Source organism: Podarcis erhardii (genome assembly GCF_964252035.2).
Source record: "Podarcis erhardii genome assembly, chromosome: 16".
In the NCBI taxonomy this organism is placed as follows: Eukaryota; Metazoa; Chordata; class Lepidosauria; order Squamata; family Lacertidae; genus Podarcis; species Podarcis erhardii.
This window is the reverse complement of record NC_138514.1, coordinates 29425176-29452723: the sequence shown is the minus strand read 5'-3', so window position 1 is coordinate 29452723 and position 27548 is coordinate 29425176. Positions and strand designations below refer to the sequence as shown.

Here is a 27548-nt window from a genome sequence, read left to right as displayed (position 1 = left end):
TTTTGACAGTGGAACAGACTCCCACAAGAGGTGCTGGACTCTTCCTTCCTTGGAGGTTTATAAGCAGAAGGATTCTCTAGTTGCAATTCCTGCATTGCTGGGGGTTGGACTAGATGACCCTCGGGGTCCCTCCTTCCAACTCTACAATTCTATAATAGCTTTCTGTCTTTTGCTAGCCCCTTTCGCTGTGGGGAAAATGCTGGAGACCATGAAGACACAGCTTCCAGCGGAGCAAAGGCTTGAGTATCTGAGAGTTCTTTCTCACCCCCCCCCCCCAACTAGCAGAAGCAAAACCCAGCAAGTGCATTTCCTTAATCTGTATAATCCAGGCTGTCGACTTTGGTTTATCCTGGCTTGGAATTCAGAGAATTTGCACAATAAAAAGTGAGGTGGCAGATGAGGAGATATTGCAGCGATTACATTTTGAACGCCCCCCCCCCGTCAGTATTCTTCCTCTCCCTGTTGTCCTTTATTGTGCCTTTTCCTCTCCCATTTTTACTTATCTGGTTACATCCACACCATGTAATTAAGCATGTGGTGTCTGGGTGCAGCCTCCATTAATGAAGCTCTCCTACTTTGGGGTTCAGCTTTCCTCCCACGGGGTTTGCATACCCTTCCAAATTTCTCCGATGAAAATAGGGACGATGGCCCATCTGCACTATAAATTTAAAACACTACTATTCCACTTTAAACGGTCAGGGCTCCCTCCAAAGAATCCTGGGAGGTGTAGTTTGTTGAGGGTGCTGACAGGTGTTAGGAGACCCGTGTTCCCTTCCCAGAACTGCAACTCTCAAAAGACGGATTGATGGTTGAGAATTGTAGGGTCTCCTAAACAAACAAGGGTCTCCTAATAAATCTCAGCCCCTGTAACAAGCAAAAGTCCCCAGGGTGCTTGTTTAAAGCGGTATCATAATGTTTTAAATGAATAGTGTGGATGTTGCCTCGAGAGTAGACCCGTTGAAATTAATGGACCTACATTCGTCATGTTCATTAAGTTCAATGGGTTTCCTCTGGACCCAAGGAAAACGTAGTTGTAAAATGTTAGCCACTCAACGCGTCTGTCTGATGTGCAGAAATGTCATAATATTCTGACAGCCTCATTGCGCCTGCCTGCCACAAATGCATCTCTCCGAAACAAGTGACTCATTAGCTACCAAGATCTGAAATTCCAAGGAGTTTATATCACTTATTGTTTTAGCTTCTACTGTTGCTCTTCTCCGGGAGGAACTATTCCGTGCGGTGAAATCTGCCTGAATCCTCGGACGGCCCTTTGTGAGCCACGAGGTGGGGCGGAAATGCTTTTTTAAATTACAACGGCCATAACAAATCTGTTAGTCATCGGGTTGTTGGAAGCAGCCTTCCACTGCGTCAGACCATTGGGTCCACCTAGCTCAGTATTGTCTTCTGTCAAGGTGGGAGTTGGGAGCAGGTGAGGAAGAACTCACAATGTATCTGTGAAGTTAACTGTTTATTCAAAGAAACAGCTCAGGCCTAGTGAGCACAACAACTCTTCCCAGTAGGACTTGCCCCAATGAGACACTTGTGAGGACTGAAGGTCCCTGCCTTCCCACTGCTCCCTAAGTCTCCTCCTCCCCTGGATCCTTCCCTTGAAATCTGAGACTTCTTCGCCTTGCCTGTCTTTGCTCCTCCATCTTCATACCTCTTCTGGTCCTGGGAGACCATGGGAGAGGGTAGCAGGAGGAGGAGACTCCCTGGCTTCTTCCGCAGCCTGACTCATCTCTGCTTCTTGCCCTCTTCTTCTCCAGCCTCCACTTCTGCCTCTGATTCTGGACCTCTCTCTTTCACAGACTCTCCCTGCTCACTAAGCCCTGTTACCTCTCCATCTCCCAACACCTCCTCTTCCCAGACTTCTCCCTCCCGTCATTGTCCCACCACCACTCCCCAGGCTCTGAGACTTCTTCCCTTGGGGGTTCCCCAGCTGGTTCCTCCCACCAATCCTCTGAGTCCAGCCCGTCCTTGACATTCAACTTATCATCATCTCTTACCGCTTTAAGAGTATGTGCAGGTCTTTCAGCCAAAATACTCGAGAAAGCATTAGGCTGGGTTGCTTACTGGCCCCTTTTGCATTCAAGTTTTATTCATGCTTCTCAATCAGAAAATCATTGACGCAGCAAGCCCTTGGGCTTTGCCAAGCAAGAGGGAGCTTTCACCAGCCTCAAAAGTGGCTTAGACGGGAAGTCACTGGTTGGTCACTGCCTTTGGTCACATCCATAAAGGTAAAGGGACCCCTGACCATTAGGTCCAGTCGTGGCTGACTCTGGGGTTGCGGCGCCCATCTCGCTTTATTGGCCAAGCGAGCCAACGTATAACTTCCGGGTCATGTGGCCAGCATGACTAAGCCGCTTCTGGCGAACCAAAGCAGCACACGGAAATGCCGTTTACCTTCACGCCAGAGTGGTACCTATTTATCTACTTGCACTTTGACGTGCTTTCGAACTGCTAGGTTGGCAGGAGCAGGGACCGAGCAACGGGAGCTCACCCTGTCACGAGGATTCGAACCGCCAACCTGATCAGCAAGTCCTAGGCTCTGTGGTTTAACCCACAGCACCACCCGCGTCCCATGGTCGCATCCATACCTTACATCTAAAGCACTGTTATAGCACTAGCAGTCATGATTTCCCCGAAGGAATCCTGAGCTCTGTGGTACAATAAGCATGCTGAGAGTTGTTAGGAGTTGCCTATTCCCCTCACAGAACTAGAGTTCCCAGAGTTTCCTGGGCTTGATTGCTTAAACCACTTTGGAAACTGTAGCTCTTTGCGGGGAACAGGGCTTAAAAACATAGAGTTGCCCATCTGCACGGTACATTTAAAGCACTATTATGCCACTTTAAACAGAAGCAAAGAATCCTGGGAATTGTAGTTTGTTAAGGGTGCTGACAGTTGTTTGGAAACTCCTCTATTCCCCTCACAGAACTTCAGTTCCCAGAGTTCCTTTGGAAGGCGGAGTGATAGTTGACCACTCCGGAAATTGCAGCTCTGTGAGGAGAATGAATCTTAAAAAAACAAAACCCAACCCTCTTAGCACCCTTAACACACTGCAGTTCCCAAGATTCTTCATGAGATACCATGACTTTTAAATTCATGGCCTGTGTGGGATTTTTTTTGTGACAACAGTCTATCTCCAGTTTAATATGTTATCATTTTTAGTATTGAAAGCTGCTCCGTATGTCTCCTGAAAGGAAAGCAGGTCAAAAATAACAAATCGAGTCAGTTTTTATCTCCGACCTATGCTAGGATTTCAACATCACATTTAAAATGGGAAAACAAGGCAGCTGATTGGGGGATGGGGGGTGGCAGTAAACTGCCTCAAGTGTCCAGCAGGGCTGCTGACAACGCTCAAGTGTGTCTCCTGCCAAAGGTTGTGGCTTTCTGCCTTGAAATGCCTTTTTGTGGGGTTCTTCTGCGCATAAGGCAAAGTACATATTTGACCAGCTTTTGCGATGACCTCCTCCCACCTTTCCTGCCTCTGCTCTCTAACCCACACTTAACCTGCGCCGAATACTCCTTTTACACAAGACTTCGCACATATTGACCCGAGAAGCTGTGCCACAAATAAGTTTACTCTGGACTCTCGAGCTAAGAACGAGAGAGACACAAACATCATTTTGCACAGCCTGTTCTTGCTTCCCCTTGAAAAACAGGGCCATTAAGAGAGAGTCAAAGGGCCAAGACATACTAGGATTGGGGGGGTGGGAGGGGGGGGTCACATAGAGGTAATAACTGAAGAGCTTCCAAAGTCCCAGATTGCCAGCAGGCTGTGGAAGGAGACTGGAACTGGGTAAAGAAACTCAGCCATAATCATGGAACCATAGAGTTGGAAGGGACACCCCCAGGGTCATCTAGTCCAACCCCTGCAATGCAGGAACCTCAGCTAAATCATCTGTGATCATTTTGACATTATTATTATTATTATTATTGCTATTAATGGTGATGCACTTAGAAACTACAGTGGTACCTTGGGTTACAGACGCTTCAGGTTACAGACTCCGCTAACCCAGAAATAGTACCTCAGGTTAAGAACTTTACCTCAGGATGAGAACAGAAATCGTGCAGTGGCAGCGGGAGGCCCCATTAGCTAAAGTGGTACCTCAGGTTAAGAACAGTTTCAGGTTAAGAATGGACCTCCGGAATGAATTAAGTTCTTAACCCGAGGTACCACTGTAAAGGGTGAGTCTTTTAAAAGCGGCCCCGTGGAACATGTGTACTCTGTATTCATGGGGCCACTTTTAAAGGACTCACCCTGTACATAATACTAAGGGCTATCATCCGATTCACTTCTCAACCCCACAAACTCCTTTGCCCTTGCCACACCTAACCAACCCCCTTTCCTTTGCACCTCTCTCACCCCCTCAAGCATCGCCCCCCCCACAACAGCTCGCCCCACTCCCTCCCTCCCCAAGCCCCACCCTTGGGAAGAGTTTGCTGCACAAGGGTTGCTTCTCCAAGTGGATTGGTAAATCTCCATTAAACAGCTCAACTGTGCCTTCCTGCCACTTGTGTTGACGTGGCTGCCTACAGGTAGAGCATGAGGACCCCTGCATTTCTATGCTTAGGGGATGCATGGAAATTGAGGTGGCTCAGTTGGTTAGAGCATGGTGCTCATAATGCCAAGCTTGCAGGTTCGATCCCCGTATGGGACAGTTGCATATTCCTGCATTGCAGGAGATTGGACTAGATGATACTGTACTAGGATCACTTCCAAACTCTACAGTTCTATGATTCTAAGAAGAGTTGTAATTTGATTGATACGGTATTATTTAATATAATATTGCTGGCTGTGCCATTGTGTTGGGGGTGGGAAGCTTTCCCCCCCCCCCCCAGAGTTTTGCTGCTGGAGGGACTGAGTTTGTTTATGGGATTGGCAAAGCTGCCCATTGCTTCTAGCCAACTTCTTCTTCTTCTTCTTCTTCTTATTATTATTATTATTATTATTATTATAGCTTTAGAGGTCAAAACCGGTACTTTGAATTGGGCCCAGAATGGCAGTCAGGCCAGGATTGTCTTTATATGCTCAGTCTTTCCTCAGTGAGCAAACTGGCCGCTGAATTTTGCACCAGCTGAAGTATCCAGTCTTCAGAGGCAGCCCCACGTATAACAGAGTGCGGTAATCTATCCTAGATCTCCCTGTCTTCTGCCCTACCGGTCACTTCCTCTCCTCCTCTCCCTGCTTCTTCCTCTGCCTTCCTCCTTCTTCCCGCCAACCCAGCAACCAGAAGGGGAAATGACAGGTCATTCTTGCCAGAGCTCCCAGAGCGTTTTTGAAATTAGCTTGCAGGCCATCGGACTTTCCAGCCTCCCACCATGTTCGTGTAGTCCGTAATACATACTTGCACGCCCTGCTTAACTTCCTGTGAACCGTGTGGTGGTTTGGACGTTGCTTAGAGCCTGGAACCTTCTCAAATACAAATAGTGGGGCTTGGAATGGTGGTTGATTTTGTTCATTCCTTGGTTTTGAGCTGCCCTCCACATCGCCTCTGAGTTATGTGAAACATGCGCAGGCTGTGCTCCTTTTTAGTTTTACTCTGTAGGATCTGTGTCTCTTCCAAGCCCTGGGGCTTAATTAAGTAAGTTTCTACTGCATATGGAAGCAGCCACTTCTTGGCCACCTTCACTTGTAGCGATAAACCAAGAACACTGACTTAAGAAAACCACGCTTGCTTAAGCTGTGTGCTGGTGTGCACAGCTCTGGCACTCTGGCTGGAAAGCATCTACCCAGGAAGCAAACCAGCTTCTTGGGAGATCCAGATGTCCTGATTTGTTCCTCCTTATCAAGCCAGGATCGCTAGCCAGATTTAAACCAAATTCTGTTCTTGCTTTAGGACAGGCTTAGCCAGAGAGATGCTTTCAGGGTGGACTACAAGTCCCATTAGCTCCAGCCAACACGGCCAGTGATCAGGGATGATGGGAGTTGTAGTCCAGTAACCTCTGGAAGGCACCCCATTGACTATTCTGAGAGACTTGGTCAACATGCTGCAGGCAGCTGGATGAAGGAGCTGCTCATTCTTGATTGGTTGAGTCACATCTTAAAACAATGCAGTAAGAAGTACAGAGAAGGCTTAACATTCTTACCCCAAAACCTTTTTTTTCTTTTTTCATGTCAGCCTTCCTGCCTTTAGAAATCCTCCAAGAATTTGCCCAGTCCTCTTTTAAGGCCGCCCAAGTTGTTGGCCATCACTGCCTCGCACTGTGGGAGGGAGTTCCACAGTTTAACTAGGCACTGCATGAAGAAGTCCTTTCTTTTACCTGTCTTGAATCTTCCAACATCCAGCTTCATTGTCCCTTGTGGTCCCTTCCTACTCTACAATGCTAAGCCATTTCGGGCTTTATGCTGTAGTTTGTAACACCTTCCATCCATACCTTCTATCCAAAGCACTGTTATAGCACCAGCAGTCATGATTTCCCCAAAGGAATCCTGAGCTCTGTGGTACAATAAGTGTGCTAAGAGTTGTTAGGAGTTCCCTGTTTCCCCTCACAGAACTAGAGTTCCCAGTATTCTCTGGGCTTGATTGTTTAAACCACTTTGGAAACTGTAGCTCTTTGTGGGGAACAGGACTTAAAAATCTACAGTGGCTCATCTGCACAGTACATTTAAAGCACTATTACACCACTTCAAACAGTCAGGGCCTCCCGCAAAGAATCCTGGGAACTGTAGTTTGCCAAGGGTGCTGACAGTTGTTTGGAAGCCTTTCTATTCCCCTCACTGGACTTCAGTTCCCAGAATTCCTTTGGAAGGTGGAGTGATAGTTGACCACTCTGGAAACTAACTCACTGGCAACCGGTGCAGGGCCTTCAGGACTGGTGGTGCATGATGGTCCCATCGAGCTGCTCCATTTACCACCCCGGGAGCTACATAATAATTATTTATTTATACATACATACATACATACATACATACATACATACCCTGCCCATCTGGCTGGGTTTCCGCAGCCACTCTGGGCGGCTTCCAACAGAACACAACTTATTAAACATTAAAAGCTTCCCTAAAGAGGGCTGCCTTCAGATATCTTCTAAAAGTCTGGTAGTTGTTCTTCTCTTTGACATCTGGTGGGGGTGCGTTCCACAGGGCGGGTGCCACTACCAAGAAGGCCCTCTGCCTGGTTCCCTGTAACTTGGCTTCTCGCAGTGAGGGAATCACCAGAAGGCCCTCGGCACTGGACCTCAGTGTCCAGGCAGAACGATGGGGGTGGAGACACTCCTTCAGGTATTATGCACCAGGTGCAGCCTCTCATGCATCTCAGTCCAGACGGCAGGTTGCTGTGGAGGACTGTCAAGGGAGGACACCAGATCGCCCATAGCAGGAGACCTCACACTGTGCATGAGGATCTCCACACACTCGTCCACCACATGGCTGGCTTGCGTGCAAAATTCTAGAAGGGAGCAATGGATCCAAACTACAAGAAAGAAGATTCCACCTAAACATTAGGAAGAACTTCCTGACAGTAAGAGCTGTTCGACAGTGGAATTTGCTGCCAAGGAGTGTGGTGGAGTCTCCTTCTTTGGAGGTCTTTAAGCAGAGGCTTGACAACCATATGTCAGGAGTGCTCTGATGGTGTTTCCTGCTTGGCAGGGGGTTGGACTCGATGACCCTTGTGGTCTCTTCCAACTCTATGAGTCTATGAAGAGTAATTTAGAAGGGGAGATGTGCGTTCAGGAGAATTCACGGCCTACTGGGTTACAGGCTCCTCTGCGGATGGCATTGGGGGGCGGGGGGCTTCTCTCTTTTATTGCTAAGTCAGTTGGCTGCCTCGCTTCCCCCTCAATGTGCCAAGTTTGCAAAAAGCAAGCCGCCCAGCTGTTCCAAGATACAGATCTGTTTCCTCTGCCATGCTATTAATTACATGCCTGCTCTTCCACGCCAGCCAGTCCAAACATCTCCCGCATCCAGTAACTTCTAAGGAAATTTGGAATTTGCTTGGAAACACTTGTCAGGGTGATCATCTAGCCCAGGGTGGGTTGTTCCTGGACAGATTTCTAGTTGACACAGGAATATTCATTTGATTTGACGAATGGTTTGTGTGCCATTTTCCTTGGCTCGCCCGACTTAAAATGGCTTTCCAAAGTGAATGGCTGTTTTGGTACAGCCGTACCTCGGAAGTCGAATGGAATCTATTCCGGGAGTCCGTTCAACTTCCAAAACCAAGCCACAGCTTCCGATTGGCTGCAGGAAACCCCTGCAACCAATCAGAAGCTGCGGAACCTGCGTCGGACGTTCGGGTTCCGAAGAACATTTGCAAACTGGAACACTCACTTTGCGTTGTTCGGAAGCAAAGGCATTTGACTCACAAGGCATTTGACTTCCATGGTACAACTGTATATAAAAACAAAGCCAAACAATACCCAAAATATGTGTCTCAGTTGCACCTCCAACAGCAACACAAAATAAGCAAGCTGTTGGAAGAATCGCAGGTGCAGGTGTCTTTTCTGTGGGAAAAAGGGAGCGGACCTTTGATATTCCACCCCTCAAGCAGTAAATTCTTTTCCTATCACCTTCCACGTACCAATAACCTTCCTGTAAAGGGAAAGGTTTTTTAATGTTTAATGTTTTTATATATGTTGAAAGCTGCCCAGAGTGGCTGGGGGCAACCCAGTAAGACGTGTCGGGTATAAACAGTGCAATTATCATTGTGGAATGGGACATCCCTATTTTCATCGGAGAAATGTTGGAGGGTATGTTATGTGCGACCCATCTGACTGGGTTTCCCCAGCCACTCTGGGCAGCTTCCAAACAATTAAAAGATCAAACACAGTAAAACATCAAACATTAAAAACTTCCCATTACAAGGCTGCCTTCAGATGTCTTCTAAAAGTCAGGTAATGGTTTTATTTTCTTGACATCTGACAGGAGGGCGTTCCACAGGGCGGGCGCCACTATTGAGAAGTCCCTCTGCCTGGTTCCCTGTAACTTCACTTCTCGCAAGGAGGGGACCACAAGCTGGACTTCAGTGTCCAGGCTGGACGATGCGGGTGGAAGGGGGATCCCTTCCAAACCTACAGTGCTGTGGTTCTGTGATTCCATGACAGTTTTAAAGTGGCATTATGGGCATTAAATTTGCCTCATGAGCCCAGCCACTTTTTCTGCAGTTGGCAACAGCATGACCACATCGAGGCAACCACTTCAGACCTTCCTACTAAATGCAGGGAGGCTGAGCATGGCCTGGTCAGGGCTGGCTCATGTGGGGACATTGGGGTGGGAGTGAGGCACACCCCACTGCGCCATCTCTGCTCTCCACTTGTGTTGGGAAATCCCCTTTCAGACAGAACGCCTGAACAGCGTCTATGTGGTTCGTCAGCAGATTCCCTAACCCTGCTAACTCTGAGCTGAGCTTCTCTGAGCTAATATTTATCCATGCTCTGGTAAACTCCAGATTAGACTGTTCCAAATGTGTTGTGTGCAAAGCCTTAAAAAAAAAAAAGTCATTCACTGAATACAGCAAGTTCAAAATGTAGCAGGGGACTTGCTGTTTGGGACCAGGAGGTTGGAACCATATCTTGCCAATGTTTAAGCGACTGCACCAGCTTCAGTCTGGTTCTGGGCTCTGTCCAATGTCATTTGTTGTTGTATCTCACCATGCCCACTGGTGCAACTGCCATTTAGCGCAACATGCCAGAGTATCGGTCAAAAAGCCTTCATTCCACAATGCAACAAATGCTGAAAAGTACACTAGAAAATGGACAGAAGCACTAGCAGTATAATCTGGAAAAGGGAACACACGATTCCTCATCTCTAGATGCATGCTATATGTCAGGGTAACATCATCTGTATTGGTTCCTTGCCTGTTCCTGGCTGGATTTGACATTTTTAATGCCTTTAGGAGATTGGAGATTGGGTTCCCTGAAGAATGGCCTCTTCCCATTCTTGACCTTGAGATCATCTTCAAAGGCCTCTTTTCTGGGTGCCCAGGTCATGTTAAAAAAAAAAAGGTTAAAACACTGTGTTACATGCCTCCCCAACTGGTGGGAGACTCCAGGGGTTCCAAACCCTCTTCCAGAGTTTGATTTCCTTAGAATGAAGGCCAATGGAGAGTATGGTATCTTTAGGAGTTATTTACATATACGATACGATAATCTTTATTATCATTGTCCCATATAGAACAACGAAATTGAAAAAATCGACATCACACATTCAAAAACCAACAAGCCTGCTATCCCAGCCTGGTTAGCCCCCTAAAAACTCTGATACCCCATAATTAAATACAATATACTCCCATAGAGACTACCTTACACTGTGTTTAAAACCAAAATTGCATTTGGATCGAAACTGTTTCTCAGGCAGCTAGTCCTAGTCTTTATAACCCTGTATCTTCTTCCAGAAGGTATATATACAACCTGAGCATAGGTAAGAGCAGGGGTCAGCAACCTTTTTCAGCCGTGGGCCAGTCCACCGTCCCTCAGGCCATGTGGTGGGCCAGGCTATATTTTTTTTGGGGGGGGGGGAATGAACACATTCCTGTGCCCCACAAATAACCCAGAGATGCACTTTAAATAAAAGCACACATTCTACTCATGTAAAAACACACTGATTCCCGGACCGTCCAGCCAGATTGAGAAGGCGATTGGGCCACATCCGGCCCCCGGGGCCTTAGGCTGTGTACCCCTGGGCTAGAGGGTGTCACACCATAAGCACCTCAACAGATCTTGCTTCTGTGTTTGTTTCCAGAGAAGCCCCAAAGTCTAGCTTAGGTTTGGCACAGAGCAAGGATGTCTCTCTTTGCGGCTTCCAGCTTTATCACTCAAAGAGATGTTCTTGTGTTGTTGCCAGTGGCGTAGTGTGGGTTGTCAGCACCCGGGGCAAGGCAAGTAATTTGCGCCCCCTAACCCCCAGATGTTGCGCCCGGTGCAGCCGGGGCCCCCCCTGCACCCCCCACGCTACACCACTGGTTGTTGCTGCTGTGTTGGCCTCTGAAATGCTTAGGGTTTCATGGTTCAGCTAGTTGCTTAAAGCAGTTCTCCCCCCGCCCCTCTTCTCTATTTCAGGTGCAAGTTCTTCAGTTTAACAGAGACGCCAGAGGACTATACCATCATAGTGGATGAAGAAGGCTTTCTAGGTGAGCACAACGACGGTCACCTCCTGTTCCTTCCTTTATCAGTTCAGTTCAGTGTTATTGGACCCCACCTGCGCAATACATTTAAAGAAGGATCCTGCCACCTTACAAACATGTCTTCCCTCTACACCACAAAACCTGTGCGCTGGCTGATGTTGTCCCTGTTGTGCTATTTTTGTATTGATTCCAGAAATAATTTTTCTTTAAAAATGGGTGGGGGGAACCAATGCAACAAAGCTTTTTTGAGTCTCCCCAACCACCACACAAACACATAAAACCACCCCAGCCCAGTGAGGACCGAGCATGCTCAGTGGGCCCCTAATGCTCATTGATGGGGAATGGAATGGAATGCAGTAGTTGAAAGATAGGGTGGCTGGCTGGTGCACTGATTTGAATCACTGCTCGCAGCAACATTTTGTTACAGTCCCAAATTATTGTATGACAGTGGTGGGGAGACTGGCAGACCAGATTGCTACCTCCCCCTCCCATCGTGGGCCAAGTTTGTCAGGCGGACATGGCTGAACTCTTCTGTGGGATGCTTAGCTTTTCAACAAGCTCCATACGCTCCAAAATTTCTCCAGTGAAAATAGGGATTCCATTGCAATAATAATTATTATAAACCTGGATAGCTCAGTTGGTTACGGTGTGGTGCTGATAATGCCAAGGTTACAGGTTTGATCCCCATGTGGGACAGCTGCATATTCCTGCACTGCAGGGGGGTGGACTAGATGATCCTCAGGGTCCCTTCCAACTCTACAATTCCATTATTCTATGATTCTATTGTTGTTGTAGTTGTTGTTTTATTTATACCCATCCAACTGGGTTGCCCCAGCCACTCTGTGTAGCTTCCAAGATAAATTAATACACAATTAAACATTTAAAAAATTCCCTATACAGGGCTGCCTCCAGATGGCTTGGGGGTTGGACAACTCCATACCCTCCAACATTTATGCGATGAAAATGGGGGTGTCCTAAGGAAAAGCAGGGCATTCTAGGATCAAATCCTCTTCTGTAAATCAGGGGATGTCGCTGGAAAATAGGGAGTCTTGGAGGGCCTGCAGTTCTCTCGGAAGACATGCCAGAACAGGCATAGGCAAACTCGGCCCTCCAGATGTTTTGGGACTACAACTCCCATCATCCCTAACCACTGGTCTTGTTAGCTGGGATGATGGGAGTTGTAGTCCCAAAACATCTGGAGGGCCGAGTTTGCCTATGCCTGTGCCAGAACTTCAACTAATTGGGGGGGGGGGGAGGAAAAGATAAGGAATGTTTGGTCTTGAACTGCTCCAGCCTGGAAACTTAGGAGGTCTTCCTCAATGAGGGCTAGCATCTTGAATTTCTGCATGTGCATAATAACGCAAGACAAACTCCTCTGCTAATGGGGTGATTTGCACTGATTGGGCACAGTCAGGTTTTGAACAAGACCATCAACCGATGGAGCATATTAAATTGCTGGCCGCGGCTGCTCCTGGTTTGACATACACTGCATTTATCAAAACGGCAAAGGTCCCTCACGTGGATTTCTTCCCCCCCCCCCCTTAGCCCTCCTACTTTTAAATGTCAGGGATAAATTGTGTGGAAAATCCTTCAAACTAATGGCCTGCGAAATATTCAGCAAAAGCTATTTTCTACCCTCTGTTCTAATTGCATCTTAAACTTTAATAGCGCCAGCAACTGGAGAATCACGCACATGCTAATGTCACACTTCACTTGAAGCAATTTGTTTCATAAGATAATGAACTGTATCAGCATTAAGTCGGGAGGAAGAGGAGGAGATGGTGGCGATCGACGGGTTGCCTTGTAGCAGGAAGGAACTCAGTGGGTTTTCATGGTGGCGATGCAGAGGCTAGGGGTTGTAACCAGTGGTACTCAGTGCACCGCCATTGAATGCACAGGCCGAAAAAACGTAGCAAAACATCCTGGACTAGCCCTGTCTGATAGGGTGCCTCTAGTGGTCCCACAAGGGACGCGGGTGGCGCTGTGGGTTAAACCACAGAGCCTAGGGCTTGCCAATCAGAAGGTCGGCGGTTTGAATCCCTGAGACGGGGTGAGCTCCCGTTGCTCGGTCCCTGCTCCTGCCAACCTAGCAGTTCAAAAGCACATCAAAGTGCAAGTAGATAAATAGGTACCGCTCTGGCGGGAAGGTAAACGGTGTTTCCGTGTGCTGCTCTGGTTCGCCAGAAGCGGCTTAGTCATGCTGGCCACATGACCCGGAAGCTGTACGCCGGCTCCCTCGGCCAGTAAAGTGAGATGAGCGCCGCAACCCCAGAGTCGGTCACGACTGGACCTAATGGTCAGGGGTCCCTTTACCTTTAGTGGTCCCGCACAACCCTGAGTTTCAGCTGGCCCATACCAGGGGCCGAGCCCTGTAGTGCAGTAGGCCCTGTCCTGTGGAACTCCTTGCCAGTAGAGGTTCAACAGGAGTTGTCACTGCTGGTTTTCAGACATCTTCTAAAAAACATTATTCAGGTCGGCCCTTCAACCTTGAGATGCTTTGCTAACCAGCTTTTTTCCCACCCAAGTTACATAGGTCCACCTTTATTTTTGTTTATTTTTTGAAAACATTTATATTTGATTTTACAAATATAACACTATAACAGCCCAAATGCACATCCATATGTAGAGATTACTCTGAATCTTGAGACTCCCCCCCCCTACCCCCACCATGGGTCCTATTCCCAACATTTAGAACTGCATATTATTTCATAGTCTATATTTTGCATCACTCCATATTGTCCATAGTGTTTGTTACCTTACAAGTGAGATTAAAACCCTGCTAATGTTTTCATCTGCTTGCAGTGGTCTCCTAAATAAATTATAATTTTTCCCCATTCTTTTTTGAAGTTTTTGTCCTCTTGGTTCCTGAGCTTTCCAGTCAGCTTTGCCATTTTGGCGTAATCCATCAACTTAGTTTGCTAACCAACTTTGACTGACATTTTAAAATGGTTGTTAGTTGTTAGTTGGAGTTTTGTTTTGTTTTTTAAAGTTTTCCTTTATGAAAGTGTGTTTTGTAAGTACATACATAGATAAAAGGCATTTCTCTCCTGCCATGGGGCTCCTGAGCAGTCGCCCATGTAGTCAAAACTGACCCGACTCAGAGCTTGTTAGCTTCAGCAAGAATTGCTGCGTCAAATGCCCTCAAGGCCACGCTAAGAACTGTATTCATGGTTGCTTTCCACATATGCTACTGAAATGTAAAATTGTCCTTCCCTCTAGGGTTTGAAAAATGTGCACACCGGTGAAAATCTACTTCTGCACGCCAAGGGGATAATTAGAGGGAACTTTGATGGCTAGGGCCACCTTAAAAAGATACATTTTTCCTCACCTTAGCTGGGAGCCAGTAGTTAATCATTCAGAAATTTCATGGCTTGGCTGATGTCTGGTTGACTAATAGCATGCTTTTGTAGATTGTGGAGGGCAGTCCTTGTGGGGGTGTTGAAAAAAAGAAGTTGTTGAGGGGGTTGTAAATTGCATATATTAACCGCCATGAATGTAGTGCATTTGCTCAGGGCAATGAGCACAGAGGTGTACAAGGTTAGTAGCTGACGTTTAATTGTGGAGAGAGTGTATTTCTCCCTCCTGGAATGCAGGGTCACCTAATGAAGGCAAAAAAGGATGGAGAGACAAACAGGCAAAAGTGTTCCGTTTCTGAAGCACCTGCCATTAAAACATCCCAAAACATACAGTAAAAAAAAGAAAAACATCAGCAACATGAACATTTCCTTACAAAAAAAACACAATTCCATATGTACGATCAATGAAATACAGTTCCGTGAAATGGAAATGGTTTATTGAGTATTTACAGATAAATTGTAAACAGATAAGAACATTGGCAGGATTGTTGTAATAACCTGCAGTTTCAATAAGGGTATATATTTAAAGTAGATGAATAAATGAAGAAATTAAGTTAATTTGGATATGCAGAAGATATTGAAAATAAATTTAAGGAACCGCAGAAAGAGGGGGAAGGAAGCCAAGTTTCGAAATGTTAAAATGACTGTAAAATTATTGAAATGCTATAATCTGAAAATCATAAATAAAAATTGGGAGAGGGGAATACAGTTCTGTGTGTATATATATATATATAAATTAAAAACCATTTTCTATGTGAAAAAGTATTTCAGAGCCAACCAAAAACCACAGACTGGGGGGAAAAGACCTGCTTTTAAAGGAAGGTCTTCATTTGATGGCGAAAAGGCAAAAGAAATTGCAACTGTGCATTGGAAAGGTGTTCCAGAGAGAGCTCTGTTAATGGAGAAATCTGAGGGCTCCCTTGGACAAAAAGCAAGGACACCAGCCAGGAATACCAGAGCAAAACAGCAGCCAGTAGGCTTGGTCTTTATAGAAGACTGCCGCGACAGGACTCCCACCTGCCACAAGGTGGAACAAGATGGAAGCCCTGAACAAAAGATTCCCCCAAACTTTTATTAGCTGTTAATCCCCATGTTACAACCCCCCCCCAAACTACATCACTAATACATCATGGTTACATCATGAAAGGGGAGGTCTGGTGGCAGTAATCTGAGCATCCTGGGCCCTGCCCTATGGTTCTCCTTGCCCTCCACCAAACACCCATCAAGTGTAACAAAAGAGATACAGTGGTACCTCGCAAGACGAAATTAATTCGTTCTGCGAGTTTTTTTGTCTTGTGAAGCATGGATTTTGGAAAAGCTTCAAAAATCACCAAAGTCTTCAAAAACCTCAAAAAAGGCTACCACACCGCGTGCTATGAGTTGCTCCTCGAAGTCAAGTCGCAACTGCACCCCCTGAATGCATGGTTTTAAGAAAAAGGAAACAAACTTGCAAGACAAAGGAAACAAACTTGCAAGACGTTTTCGTCTTGCGAAGCAAGCCCATAGCGAAATTCGTCTTGCGAAGCAACTCAAAAAACGAAAAACTCTTTCGTCTTGCGAGTTTTTCGTCTTACGAGGCATTCGTCTTGCGAGGTACCACTGTATTTACATTTCCCTGTTTCCCAGCCAAGTTAATCACACCCTTTTGTCTTCATCTGGGTGTTATTATTTCTGGAATGGCTACCTGTCTGGCACTCAGGTATCAGGATGCCGGGAATTATCACTCAGGCAGAGGGGCTGCTGAGTAGCTGAGCACACATGTCTATATGAATTTCTGAAGTTTTCCCTGTGAGCCAGTACATAGATACATTTGTACTATAGATACATATGTACTGTGAGCCAGTACATAGATACATTTATCAGTGAATTGTTACGTTTGGTATCATGCAGAAAAGGCTTGTTGAATAGATAGGAAGAAACTGTGATGAAGTGTTTTGTGGAGACAAGTCACAAAAGTCACAAAAGTGATGGTCCTGATTTTGGTAGCGGGCTACATGTGCATGATATCTGCTGGAGGTGCAACCCCCCCCCCAACCTATACATAAATTCCTGCTACAGCTCCCACCACTAACAGCCCAGTTCCTTTCTTGCATAAAGGGGGCCTCTTCTGGTTACACAGCTTGTTTATATTTTGTTCCATAAGAAACATAACTGTTACAGCAAAGAGCAATGATGTATACCTATCTTTGCACACGTTGCAAATTAGTGGCACAGCATCCACGGTGTATGATAACAATACTTTTTGTTGCATAATTAAATGGAGTGGACCGCTTGGTGAAGTGCTATGGGCAAGTGGCTAGTCTCCTGCAAGGTGGCTTCAGAGAGCAACACTGAGAGAACTGGCTGAAATATACTCTGAATTGAGAGTGGATTTCATGCTCTTTATTCAGCTCATAGTGGTGAGGAGGAATGGAAGTTCCCCCAGAATGTCTGCTTTATATACATTATTTTCACAATGGGCCCCATGTGATTGGCTAATTCCGGGATTCTTCTGTAGGCCAATCAGTTTGTGGATTCACTTCCACCTGGAGCTGGATTGGGTGGCTCCTGTGGACCAATCAGACTGCTGCATTCTGAATCCTATTGTTCTAGGACCAATCAGACTGCTGCATTTTGGATCCTATTCAACTCAGTACACAACAGTGGCTTTGAATGGAAACCACATCCCCCTCCTTGAGCACCCATCAGCTGGTGGGCAGGTGGGGACATGCCTTGCTCCAGCAAAGGGACCATTGGAGAACCACTTTTGGCTCCACTTTGTTCCTTTGAAGTGCCAACCTTACCCACTTCACACCTGATGTGTATTGTGTATGGCATGGGTAGGCAAACTAAGGCCTAGGGGCCAGATCCGGCCCAATCGCCTTCTAAATCCGGCCCACGGGTGGTCCAGGAATTGGTGGTTTTTTTACATGAGTAGAATGTGCCCATTTATTTAAAATAATAATAATAATAATTTGTTATTTATACTCCGCCCAACTGGCTGGGTTTCCCCAGCCACTCTGGGCGGCTTCCAACAAAATATTAAAATACAATAGTCTGTTAAAGGTTAAAAGCTTCCCAAAACAGGGCTGCCTTCAGGTGTCTTCTAAAAGTATGGTAGTTGTTTTTCTCTTTGACATTTGGTGGGAGGGCATCTCTGGGTTATTTGTGGGGCCTGCCTGATGTTTTTACATGAGTAGAATGTTTGCTTTTATTTTAAATGCATCTTTAGGTTATTTGTGGGGCACAGGAATTTGTTAATTCCCCCCCAAAAAAAAAAATAGATAGATGATAGATAGATAGATAGATTGATAGATACCGGTAGATGATAGATAGATAGATAGATAGATAGATAGATAGATAGATAGATAGATGATGATAGATAGATAGATAGATAGATAGATAGATAGATAGATAGATAGATAGAGATGATATAGATTTAGATAGATAGTCCGGCCTCCCACAAGGTCTGAGGGACAGTGAACTGGCCCCCTACTGAAAAAGTTTGCTGATCCCTGGCATATGAGCATGACTTCCCCCATATGGCCTGGTAGTCCCAAGTTTGGCCCATGAGGTTCCCCACCTTGATTTAAATTCTAGGCTGGTAGGCAGGCAGGCAGGGTGGGTGGGTGAGTCTAAGGTACCTTATACCCAGTCAGAGCACTGGTCCATCTTCCTCAGTGTTGTCTAAACAGATTGGCAGCACCTCTCGATGGTTTCAGGCACCCACCATCCCTACCTGGAGAAGCTGGGAGTTGAACCTGAGACCTTCTTCATTCCACTGAGCTATGGCCCTTCCAGCCTCTGCCCGCCTGGCTGCAGTCTCTCTTGTAGTTCTTTTCATTTCTGCAAACGGGGGAGGAAGAAAGGAGGCTTTAGAGAAAGGCATTTATTAGGCAGTCATCAGTAGCAGCTCAGGAACTCAGCCATGGCACAATAGCAGCTTGTTTGCCATTGGGGCATGTGGTTGGTCCAGGGAGGTCAGGGCGGCCTGCAGAGACCACGACAGTCCAGATTTTGAGATCTGGCAATCCAAACATGGACCATTGGTCTGGAATTTCCTCCCACCCCATGTTAAGGGATGCCCAGAGGACCTGGAGAAAATGTTCTACAGTAAGTGGAGAATTATAGTGCAAGAAGGAAGCTCTCTTCCTCCTTCCCCCCCAACTCCCCCTATTTTTATCGCGGTGAGGAATATTTTCCAGCCCTTTCCTTTGCTCGCATCCACAATGACTGTTATTCAGGGCTGGTGACCTTCACGTTGCCCTTGATGTTAAGAAATTACATTTAGCACGGAATCTATTTATTTCTGTCTCTCGGTCTTCTGCCCCCCAAGTAGCTGGCCTGAAGTGGGGAGAGTGATGGGGAGGGGGGTGCACACACACACACACACACCAAACCACCTCCCTGTTTGTTTGCCAGTTGACTTTGTTTGCTGTGAATGCAAGCAGAGATCTTGCTGTTCCAGCTGCTATATCTTGTTTTATAAACAGCAGCCAAGCAGCGTGTTAAGCTGTTGGTATCTGAAGAGGACTTGCCTTATAATTTATTTGGGGTGCATTAATAAAGGGGATGGCGAGGCAGGATATTGCAGGATATTTGTCTGCTTAAAGCATAGATCCCTGGACTCTCTTCCTGCAATTAGGGCTTATTTATTAATTTTGCTAATTAAGGACGCCCACAAAGCATTGGCCAGAGCATATTGCTGAGCCCTGAAGCAGATGAAACATCAAAGTATAGCAATCAAGAAGTCAAACCGGTTCCAGTTCAAGCTTCCAAAGGAGGAGGAAGAAAAATTGAGCTTGTTCCATTTTCAAGCTCAGCCTCCGTTTGACTCCCATGTCGAACCAAACATGGAGAGAAACCCAGAAAAACCTGAACTGTTCTTTGAATTCTCTCTCTCTCTCTCTCTCTCTTTTTTAAATCTCCAAAGCAGCTTACCGTGAAAGCTACCCAAATAAAGCAATAGAAAGTGAAAAGAAATAGAACAAGTATAAAACTGCAGAAGGAGCAGTTTACGGTCAATAAGTGGATCTTCCCCAATCTGGTGACTGCCAGGTGTTGTTGAACTACATTTCCCATCAGCCGCAGCCAACATCCCTTAATGGATGAGAGCTGGGAGCCCAGCAACTTCCAAGGGGCACCATATTGGAGTGCGACTCCGTAAATAATTTTGAAGGACAAATTAAGAGAGCAGATGCACCTTTTGAGCAATTTAAAAGTCTTGGTGAGGAAAAAGCCTTCTCTAACCAAGTCTGTGCAAGGTGTGCTTAGGAGTGCATCCCGCTTGTTCAATATCCCAGATAAGCCTGCCTAAAATCTAAACACAATTTTGACCACCTAGCATTGGTTTGGGAAGCATGCTTCATAAATAAGGAGCCACCACTGAAAAGGCAATGTCTCTCAAGTTACCATCCACTTTACCTGGATTAGTCCCTGGGAAAGGAACCTCGGAAGTGGATCTTAAATATATTACATGGTGATCCTTCTCTTTTAATGTTTGTACAGGCAGGGAAGGAGGGAGATCCCTTTATTTAGACCTGATGGTTGGCATCCCATCTGTCCCAGGAGGCAAAGGAGAGCAAAATGGAGAGCAAAATGCTGGTTTGCCAGTTTCGTGCTCTTGTTGAAAAATGGACTGTGTCCTGGGGAGACTGATATTCTCCTGTTTGTTTCCGGAGGCTAGGTAAAAGGTAAAGGGACCCCTGACCAATAGGTCCAGTCGTGGCCGACTCTGGGGTTGCGATGCTCATCTCGCTTTATTGGCCAAGGGAGCCGGCGTACAGCTTCCAGGTCATGTGGCCAGTAGGACTAAGCAGCTTCTGGCGAACCAGAGCAGTACACGGAAATGCCATTTACCTTCCCGCCAGAGCGGTACCTATTTATCTACTTGCACTTTGACGTGCTTTCGAACTGCTAGGTTGGTAGGAGCAGGGACCGAGCAATGGGAGCTCACCCCGTCGCAGGGATTCGAACCGCCGACCTTCTGATCGGCAAGTCCTAGGCTCTGTGGTTTAACCCACAGCGCCACCCGCGTGTTCGTCTATTTTTCGTACCAGGCTCACACCTGTCTCCTGTGCCAGAATTCTATGGTTCTGCTTTCCCTGTTCTCCCTGACAATTAGCTCTGTGTTACTAGCAAGCTTGCTCGCCCTTTTCTCTGTGGTCACTGGCCTGCTGGACGCATCTATCCCAACAGGGCACAAAGCTGCAGACAGGGTAGGGCAGGATTGTACATGTAAAAGGAAGTCTGCCTATTTTACTTTTTTTGCTCCCTGACAAAGGGAGGGAAAGTCTGCTGCTTCTCATATGATACTTCCCCCCCCTTCCCTAGCGCCTCTGCCACTGCCTTTTTTCTGCCTCCCCCCACCCTGCCATGGAACTAGCACCTATGTCGGAAATAGAACTGACCCTCTTGTTAAGAAGAGTTATAAAAGTCATGCTTAGTCACAGTGCTGTACTTGAGCTGTGAAGCCAGTGTAGCCAAACCGTTATCAACAACAGCCACAGTGGTGTCATCTCATCAGTGTGGTAATAAAGTTTTGGGTTTATATATATATATATATATATATATATATATATATCTCCAAGGCTACATTGGCAGTGATGTTCCACTTTGAGGAAGGGATGCGGCTCAGTGGAAAAGGTTCCGGGTTCCGTTCCCAGCGCTTCCGGGTCGGATAGGGGAAAACTCCCAGACAGCAGCTGCCAGTCAGTGCAAACAATAGGCTGGATAAACCAGTGATCTCACCCAGTCGAAGATAACTTCCTGTGATCCTCTTTAAATTAGCCCCTTATTCAAAACCATGAGGACTAGAGTCCTTATTTGTAGCAAAGGGACTGTCATGAGTTTTACTCGTCAGTGGTTCTTTAGATACCCTGCATTTTACCTGCAAACTACTCTGTGTTCTTGAATGAAAAGGAACATATAACTGGAATATATATATATGATATTAAGACCTCCAAGAAGGGAGCTGGGGTGGCAGAGCTTCAAAACCCCCATCCCATCTTACTGTGATTACAGTGGTACCTCGGGTTACATATGCTTCAGGTTACAGACTCCGCTAACCCAGAAATAGTGCTTCAGGTTAAGAACTTTGCTTCAGGATGAGAACAGAAATCGTGCTAAGGCACAGCGGCAGCAGGAGGCCCCATTAGCTAAAGTGGTACTTCAGGTTAAGAACAGTTTCAGGTTAAGTACGGACCTCCGGAACGAATTAAGTACAGTACTTAACCTGAGGTACCACTGTATAACCTTGGATAAAGAGCAAGGAACTCTGGCACAGCTAGATGCCTTGAGCCCCTGGCCAGCTGTTTCGCCAGTGATGGCAAACAGCCATTTTAATTTCCCACAATGCCCTGGGTCACACTTATACACCTGACACTCTGGTGCAAGGAGGGGATTACGTTCTTGATGCAGCAGCTAGAGAAGTCTGTGGATGTGGCTCCACCAAAATATGAGGGACACACACACACACACACACACACGGCTTGTTGCCAAGACCCCCACCCTGCCAGTCCTGGAGCTATCCCAGAACAATCTGTCCTTATTTTGTTGCACTCCTAAATTTCCAGTATGGTGTGGTGAGCAGAGAAGAGAGGGTTTAAATGATACCCCTTCCCCTTTGTGTGTTCTTTTGCTGAGTGTCTGAACTCCCCTGATGTCAGCCTTTGACTGGAAGAGCCCTCAGGTCCCCCGTTCAGCTGCTTGTAAGCCATTCACTGCCTCTCCGCCGAAGCCTACCTCACAGGGCTGCTGTAAGGATGAAATGTTGCACTATAGGAGCTCCCTCTTCTAGCTCGGCGCTAGATCCACCACGCTGCGCAGAACCAGACAGAGGGCCTTCTCGGTAGTGGCGCCCGCCCTGTGGAACACCCTCCCTTCAGATGTGAAGGAAATAAGCAGCTATCTTCTTTTTAAAAGACATCTGAAGGCAGCCCTGTTTAGGGGAGTTTTTAATATTTAATGCTGTATTGTTTTTAACACTTGATTGGAAGCTGCCCAGAGTGGCTGGGGAAACTCAGCCAGATGGGCGGGGTATAAATTATTATTATTATTATTATTATCATCATCATCATCATCATCATCATCATCATCATCATCACCACAGATTCGGCTCTGGTATCTCTAGTGAAGCCAGCTTGCTCAACAAAGTCTTGCCCCAGACTCTAGGGAATGGCTGCCAGTCAGAGCCTGGGAGCCCTGGGTTAGATCAGCCCAACAGTCTGGCTAAATATCAAGCCACTTCATGTGCTCATGTGAGAGATAACTTGTTTTGTAGAAGATATGCAACAACAACAACAACAACAACAACATCACCCCAGAAAAATGAGAATGATCTCATCCCGTCCTTCAAAAAAATAAAAATAAAGCCTTGCCAGGATTTCAATGTATGGCCCATTTAATTTATTTTTCTTGGCTAAAGCAAAGGAAAGCAGTTTGGACATAACGTTGCTATGCTTTAAGCGAGCTAAACAGAATGCCCATAACTAGAGTTTGTTATATAATGGAGCTTACATAATCAAGTGGCAACTAAAAATATACTCCGGTTTAACTTCCAATGCAGTGAAGCATGAATAGATGATTCCACTTCTAGGAGGAAATGAATCTCTCTCTTTGTGTCTGTTTGTGTCTTGCAGAGGGCCAATATATTATATATCAATTTTGTGCAGCCCAGATCTTTTGGTCTAAAAATTCCTGTCATCTTCAGCCTGATGGAACTTGTTTTTTGAAACACCTGGAGGGCAACAGATTGAAGAAGACAAATATACAGTGGTACCTCAGGTTACGAACTTAATTCGTTCTGGAGGTCCGTTCTTAACCCGAAACCGTTCTTAACCTGAGGCGCGCTTTCGCTAATGGGGCCTCCCGCTGCCGCCAGTGCACAATTTCTGTTCTCATCCTGGGGCAAAGTTCTCAACCCGAGGTACTACTTCCAGGTTAGCATAGTCTGTAACCAAAAGCATTTGCCTGAAGTGTTTGTAACCTGAGGTACCACTGTATATACCATCAGCTGCTATGGGTAGATTTGTATGTTACGATTCCCCCCTGTTGGAATTCTGATGCGCCATTTCAAAGTTTTTTATTCCCTCCTCAGGGTCTCTGGGGCTGAGGAGCTGCAATGCCTTTCACAGATATGGGCAATGCTTAACAAGCTGGATCAGGCCAGTGGCCATCTGAGTCCAGTATCCTTTTCTCACAGTAGGCAACCAAATGTCTGTGGGCAATGCAGAAACAAGGGTGAAGCTCAAGAGCCTTCTGCCTTCCCCCAGTTTCCAGCAGCTGGAAGGGCAAGTAACAGTAGCGACAGTGACCTGTTAATTTCGGTAGGTCTACAGTGGTGCCCCGCAAGACGAATGCCTCTCAAGACGGAAAACTCGCTAGACGAAAGAGTTTTCCGTTTTGGAGGTGCTTCGCAAAACGAATTTCCTATGGGCTTGCTTCGCAAGACGAAAATGTCTTGCGAGTTCCTGCGGGTTTTTTCCCCCTTCCCCCCCCTTTTTCTAAGGCGCTTATCCGCTAAACCGATAAGCTGCTAAAAGCCGCTAAACCGCTAATAGCGCTAATCCGCTAAGCCGTCAATGGGCTTGCTTCGCAAGACGAAAAAACCGCTAGACGAAGAGAATCGCGGAACGGATTCTTTACGTCTTGCGAGGCACCACTGTACTTTGAATGGGATTTTTAGCCTGAGGCAAATCTTGGTTCTGATCCGGCTCCTCGATTTTCTCTCTGGCCCCCATCCTTGCGCCTCTCTACCGCTGCTTGTCCCTCAGTTTTGACATTTCCCCATGTGCCAATGTGGCCACAACTCAACAGCAGTAGCAGACCTTGGGGCTTCAGATTTCAGTGGCACCCTGCGCAACGCCGAAATCCAGCCCCCTCTGCCTCTTGCACTCCGTCCTAAATCATAGCTGCAGCGCCCTCTAGGCTCCGCACCCAGGGGGACTGAACAGGCTGTGTTCCCCCAAATCCACCTCTGTCCACAGTGGTCTGTAGCCGATTTCCAGCAGTTCTGGTTGAAAATATGTATCTGGCACAAGGGAACAGCGTACACCCTGATAGTTTTCTCCCTCCCTGGGAGCCAGCTGTGTTCCACCTTTCCTTTTATTTTTTTTAATAACTTTATTCAAAATTAAAACAAAACATATTATCCAGAAACATATCATCCTTATTCCCCCCATTTTTCCTCCCTCCCTCTCCCTCCCCGCACAGAACCCACCCACCCCCACCCCCTGACTTCCCTCAGTTCCAGTCTTTGATTTCTCTAAAAATGCTGTTTTCTGCATGTTACACAGTTGTATAGATCCTCAAACTATTTAGTTGATTATTATCAATAAAAAGTTTGTGAATGTTTATTCAAAACCAGCCAAGGAGTCCAGTTCGCTTTGTTGCGTCTTCAAATACTTTGTAAAGGGTTCCCATTCATCTTTAAAGTCAGTTATCCTTGTCCCGTGGCTTGTATGTCAGTTTTGCCAGTTCTGTATAGTCCATCAATTTTTCTTGCCATGATTCTTTAGTTGGGGTTTCTTCAGTCTTCCATCCTTGTGCTATTAAAACTCTCGCGGCCGTTGTCGCATACATGAAGATGTTTTTCAGCTTTTTTGGCAGATTTTTCCCTACAATCCCTAATAAAAATGCTTCAGGTTTTTTAACAAATGTTAAATGGAACGTTTTCTTCAATTCGTTGTATATCATGTTGTTCCACCTTTTCTTGCTCTCTCCCTACCAGCCCATTTGGGCATTGTTTACCCACATAATTCCCCGGGCACCTTATCAGATTAGCAGGACTTCGAAATGCGGAGCGGCATCTGTACTTGGAAAGAATGCTTGCATTTGGCTGGCATCCAGCTGCCCTGTTGGCTTCTGCGGGCTCAGATTTTGATGTAAACACATTCTTGATACGCGGAAGCCAAACGTGAGACCTGCCTCGTGGCCTAATTATAGAGACACGAAGACCTGTTTGGCGGGTTTTGTGGCTACTTTGGCAAATCTTAGTGCATCCTGTCCCCAGGCCAGGCATTCAGGAGGGCTGGGGAGGAGGCAAGGAGTTGTTCACACCCAGGATCTGGACCTCCTGTGACCTCGAGGATGCCAAGAGTTGGAAGTGCCACAGCAGAGATCATTCTGTGTGTACCTTAAGGGTTAATTCTTTTCTGGTTAAAGTTACCTAGCCAAGGGGAGGATGGCTGGAGGCAGGCCTGTGCGGAAGAGGAGCCTGCAATGGAAAACAGATTAGTCTAAATAAAAATGAAAAGGGGAAATAACAAAAATTAGGAGGAAAGAAAAAGAAAAGGAATTACTATAAACTCATGGAAAGTTAATTTTGTATCTTTGACCTTACTTCCATGGAAGGAGGAAAAGAGGGGAAAACTGATGCTGTTTATTTACACCCAGTTTTTTGCAAACCCCATTTTCCAAGGAAAGGTGCTGTCAGAAACTTGCGTTTGTTCCAGCTATGCACATGTGTTTATGCATTTAAATGTATATTGTTTTGTGTTTCTCTGAAGAGAATCATGGTAGTTTTCTCCTTCCCAGTTCATTTGTACAACAGCCCTGCCAGGTTGGCATGGCTGAGAGAGATGGTGGCTCGAGGGTCAACTAAAGAGCTTGGTGGGGGTTGGAACTTTAAATCACCCTTGGACCCCCTCTGCTGTGTACATTTAAATCAGTATTGTGCCATTTTAGGGAGCCCATGGCTTTCCTCCAAAGAATCCTGGGAACTGAAGTTTGTTAAAGGCAATACTTTTTTTTCTATAAATGTTTAGGGGTACTCTCATTTTGACTCAGGAAAATCACCATTTTATATTTCAAATTGGGGGAAATAAATGCAGTAAATGAACAAAAGTACAAAGATTCACAAAATGTTTAGGGGTATGCATACCCCTGTGTCCCCCCAGAAAAAAGCACTGGTTATTGATGCTGAGAGGTGTTAAAAAGGTAAAGGGACCCCTGACCATTAGGTCCAGTCGTGGACGACTGTGGAGTTGTGGCGCTCATCTCACTTTATTGGCCGAGGGAGCCGGCATACAGCTTCCGGGTCCTGTGGCCAGCATGACTAAGCCGCTTCTGGTGAACCAGAGCAGCACAGGGAAACACCATTTACCTTCCTGCCGGAGCGGTACCTATTTATCTACTTGCACTTTGACATGCTTTCGAACTGCTAGGTGGGCAGGAGCATTGACCAAGCAATGGGAGCTCACCCTGTTGCGGGGATTCGAACCGCCGACCTTCTGATCAGCAAGCCCTAGGCTCTGTGGTTTAACCCACAGCGCCACCCATGTCCCATCTGAGAGGTGTTAGGAGACCTTTAATTCCCTTCATGGAACTACAATTCCCAGAATTTAAATGAAAGGTGCAGATGAAGATGATAGATAGATAGATAGATAGATAGATAGATAGATAGATAGATAGATAGATAGATGATTGATAGGTAGATGATAGATAGATAGATAGATAGATAGATAGATAGATAGATAGATAGATGATAGAAGATAGATAGATGATAGATAGATAGATAGATAGATAGATAGATAGATAGATAGATAGGTGAGGCATGTGTACAGAATGCAGTTTTCCCTTGTCTGAGTTACCACATACTTATTTTACAAACCGCTTCCATCAGCCACATCCTCATGTGGCTGTTTGTGAAACCAGAGCGGCTGGAACTATTGCAGAAATGTGTTATTAAAGGTGTTTCTATTGCAGTGTTTCGGGATGTGTGGCCACTGGTGTCAACCTTCACAGCATCAGGTGTGATCTCCCTTTCCAACGCACCACCTCTCTCCCAACCACTTAGGAAGAAGATGCGAGAGTTGACAGGGCAAGCCGAGCGGCCCAAAATAATTGGAGACTGCTTCTCTCTCTTTTCCTTTTTGTTCTGGCATCTTGCTTAGATTGTAAGTGTCAGGATTCTGGGACAGAACAGCAGGAGTCACCGGCAAACTGCAAAATCAGGCGACAATTCCGTTTCTCTTGTGGGAGGCCAACACCCAGTTGTTCATTGCAGAATGTAGGAAGTCCAGCAAATGACCAAGCCTGTGTTGTCAATACAAGGGTTGCTTTGATAGGTTAGCATCTTTACCACCAGCCAGACCCTCCATTCAACTCATATTTTTTTAGCCTCTTCCTTTGGTGAGGAGAGCATGAACCC

The 27548-nt window shown here is 46.2% G+C and overlaps 1 protein-coding gene across 1 annotated transcript in view; it reads left to right on the top strand.

Moving 5' to 3' along the window:
- Nucleotides 1-27548, top strand: part of CASTOR2 (cytosolic arginine sensor for mTORC1 subunit 2) — a 47261-nt gene that overhangs the window by 7396 nt on the left and 12317 nt on the right. The window contains exon 2 of the mRNA XM_081843616.1: nt 10999-11069. Within this exon, the coding sequence (XP_081699742.1) occupies nt 10999-11069 (71 nt within the window). The remainder of the gene's footprint in view (nt 1-10998; nt 11070-27548) is intronic.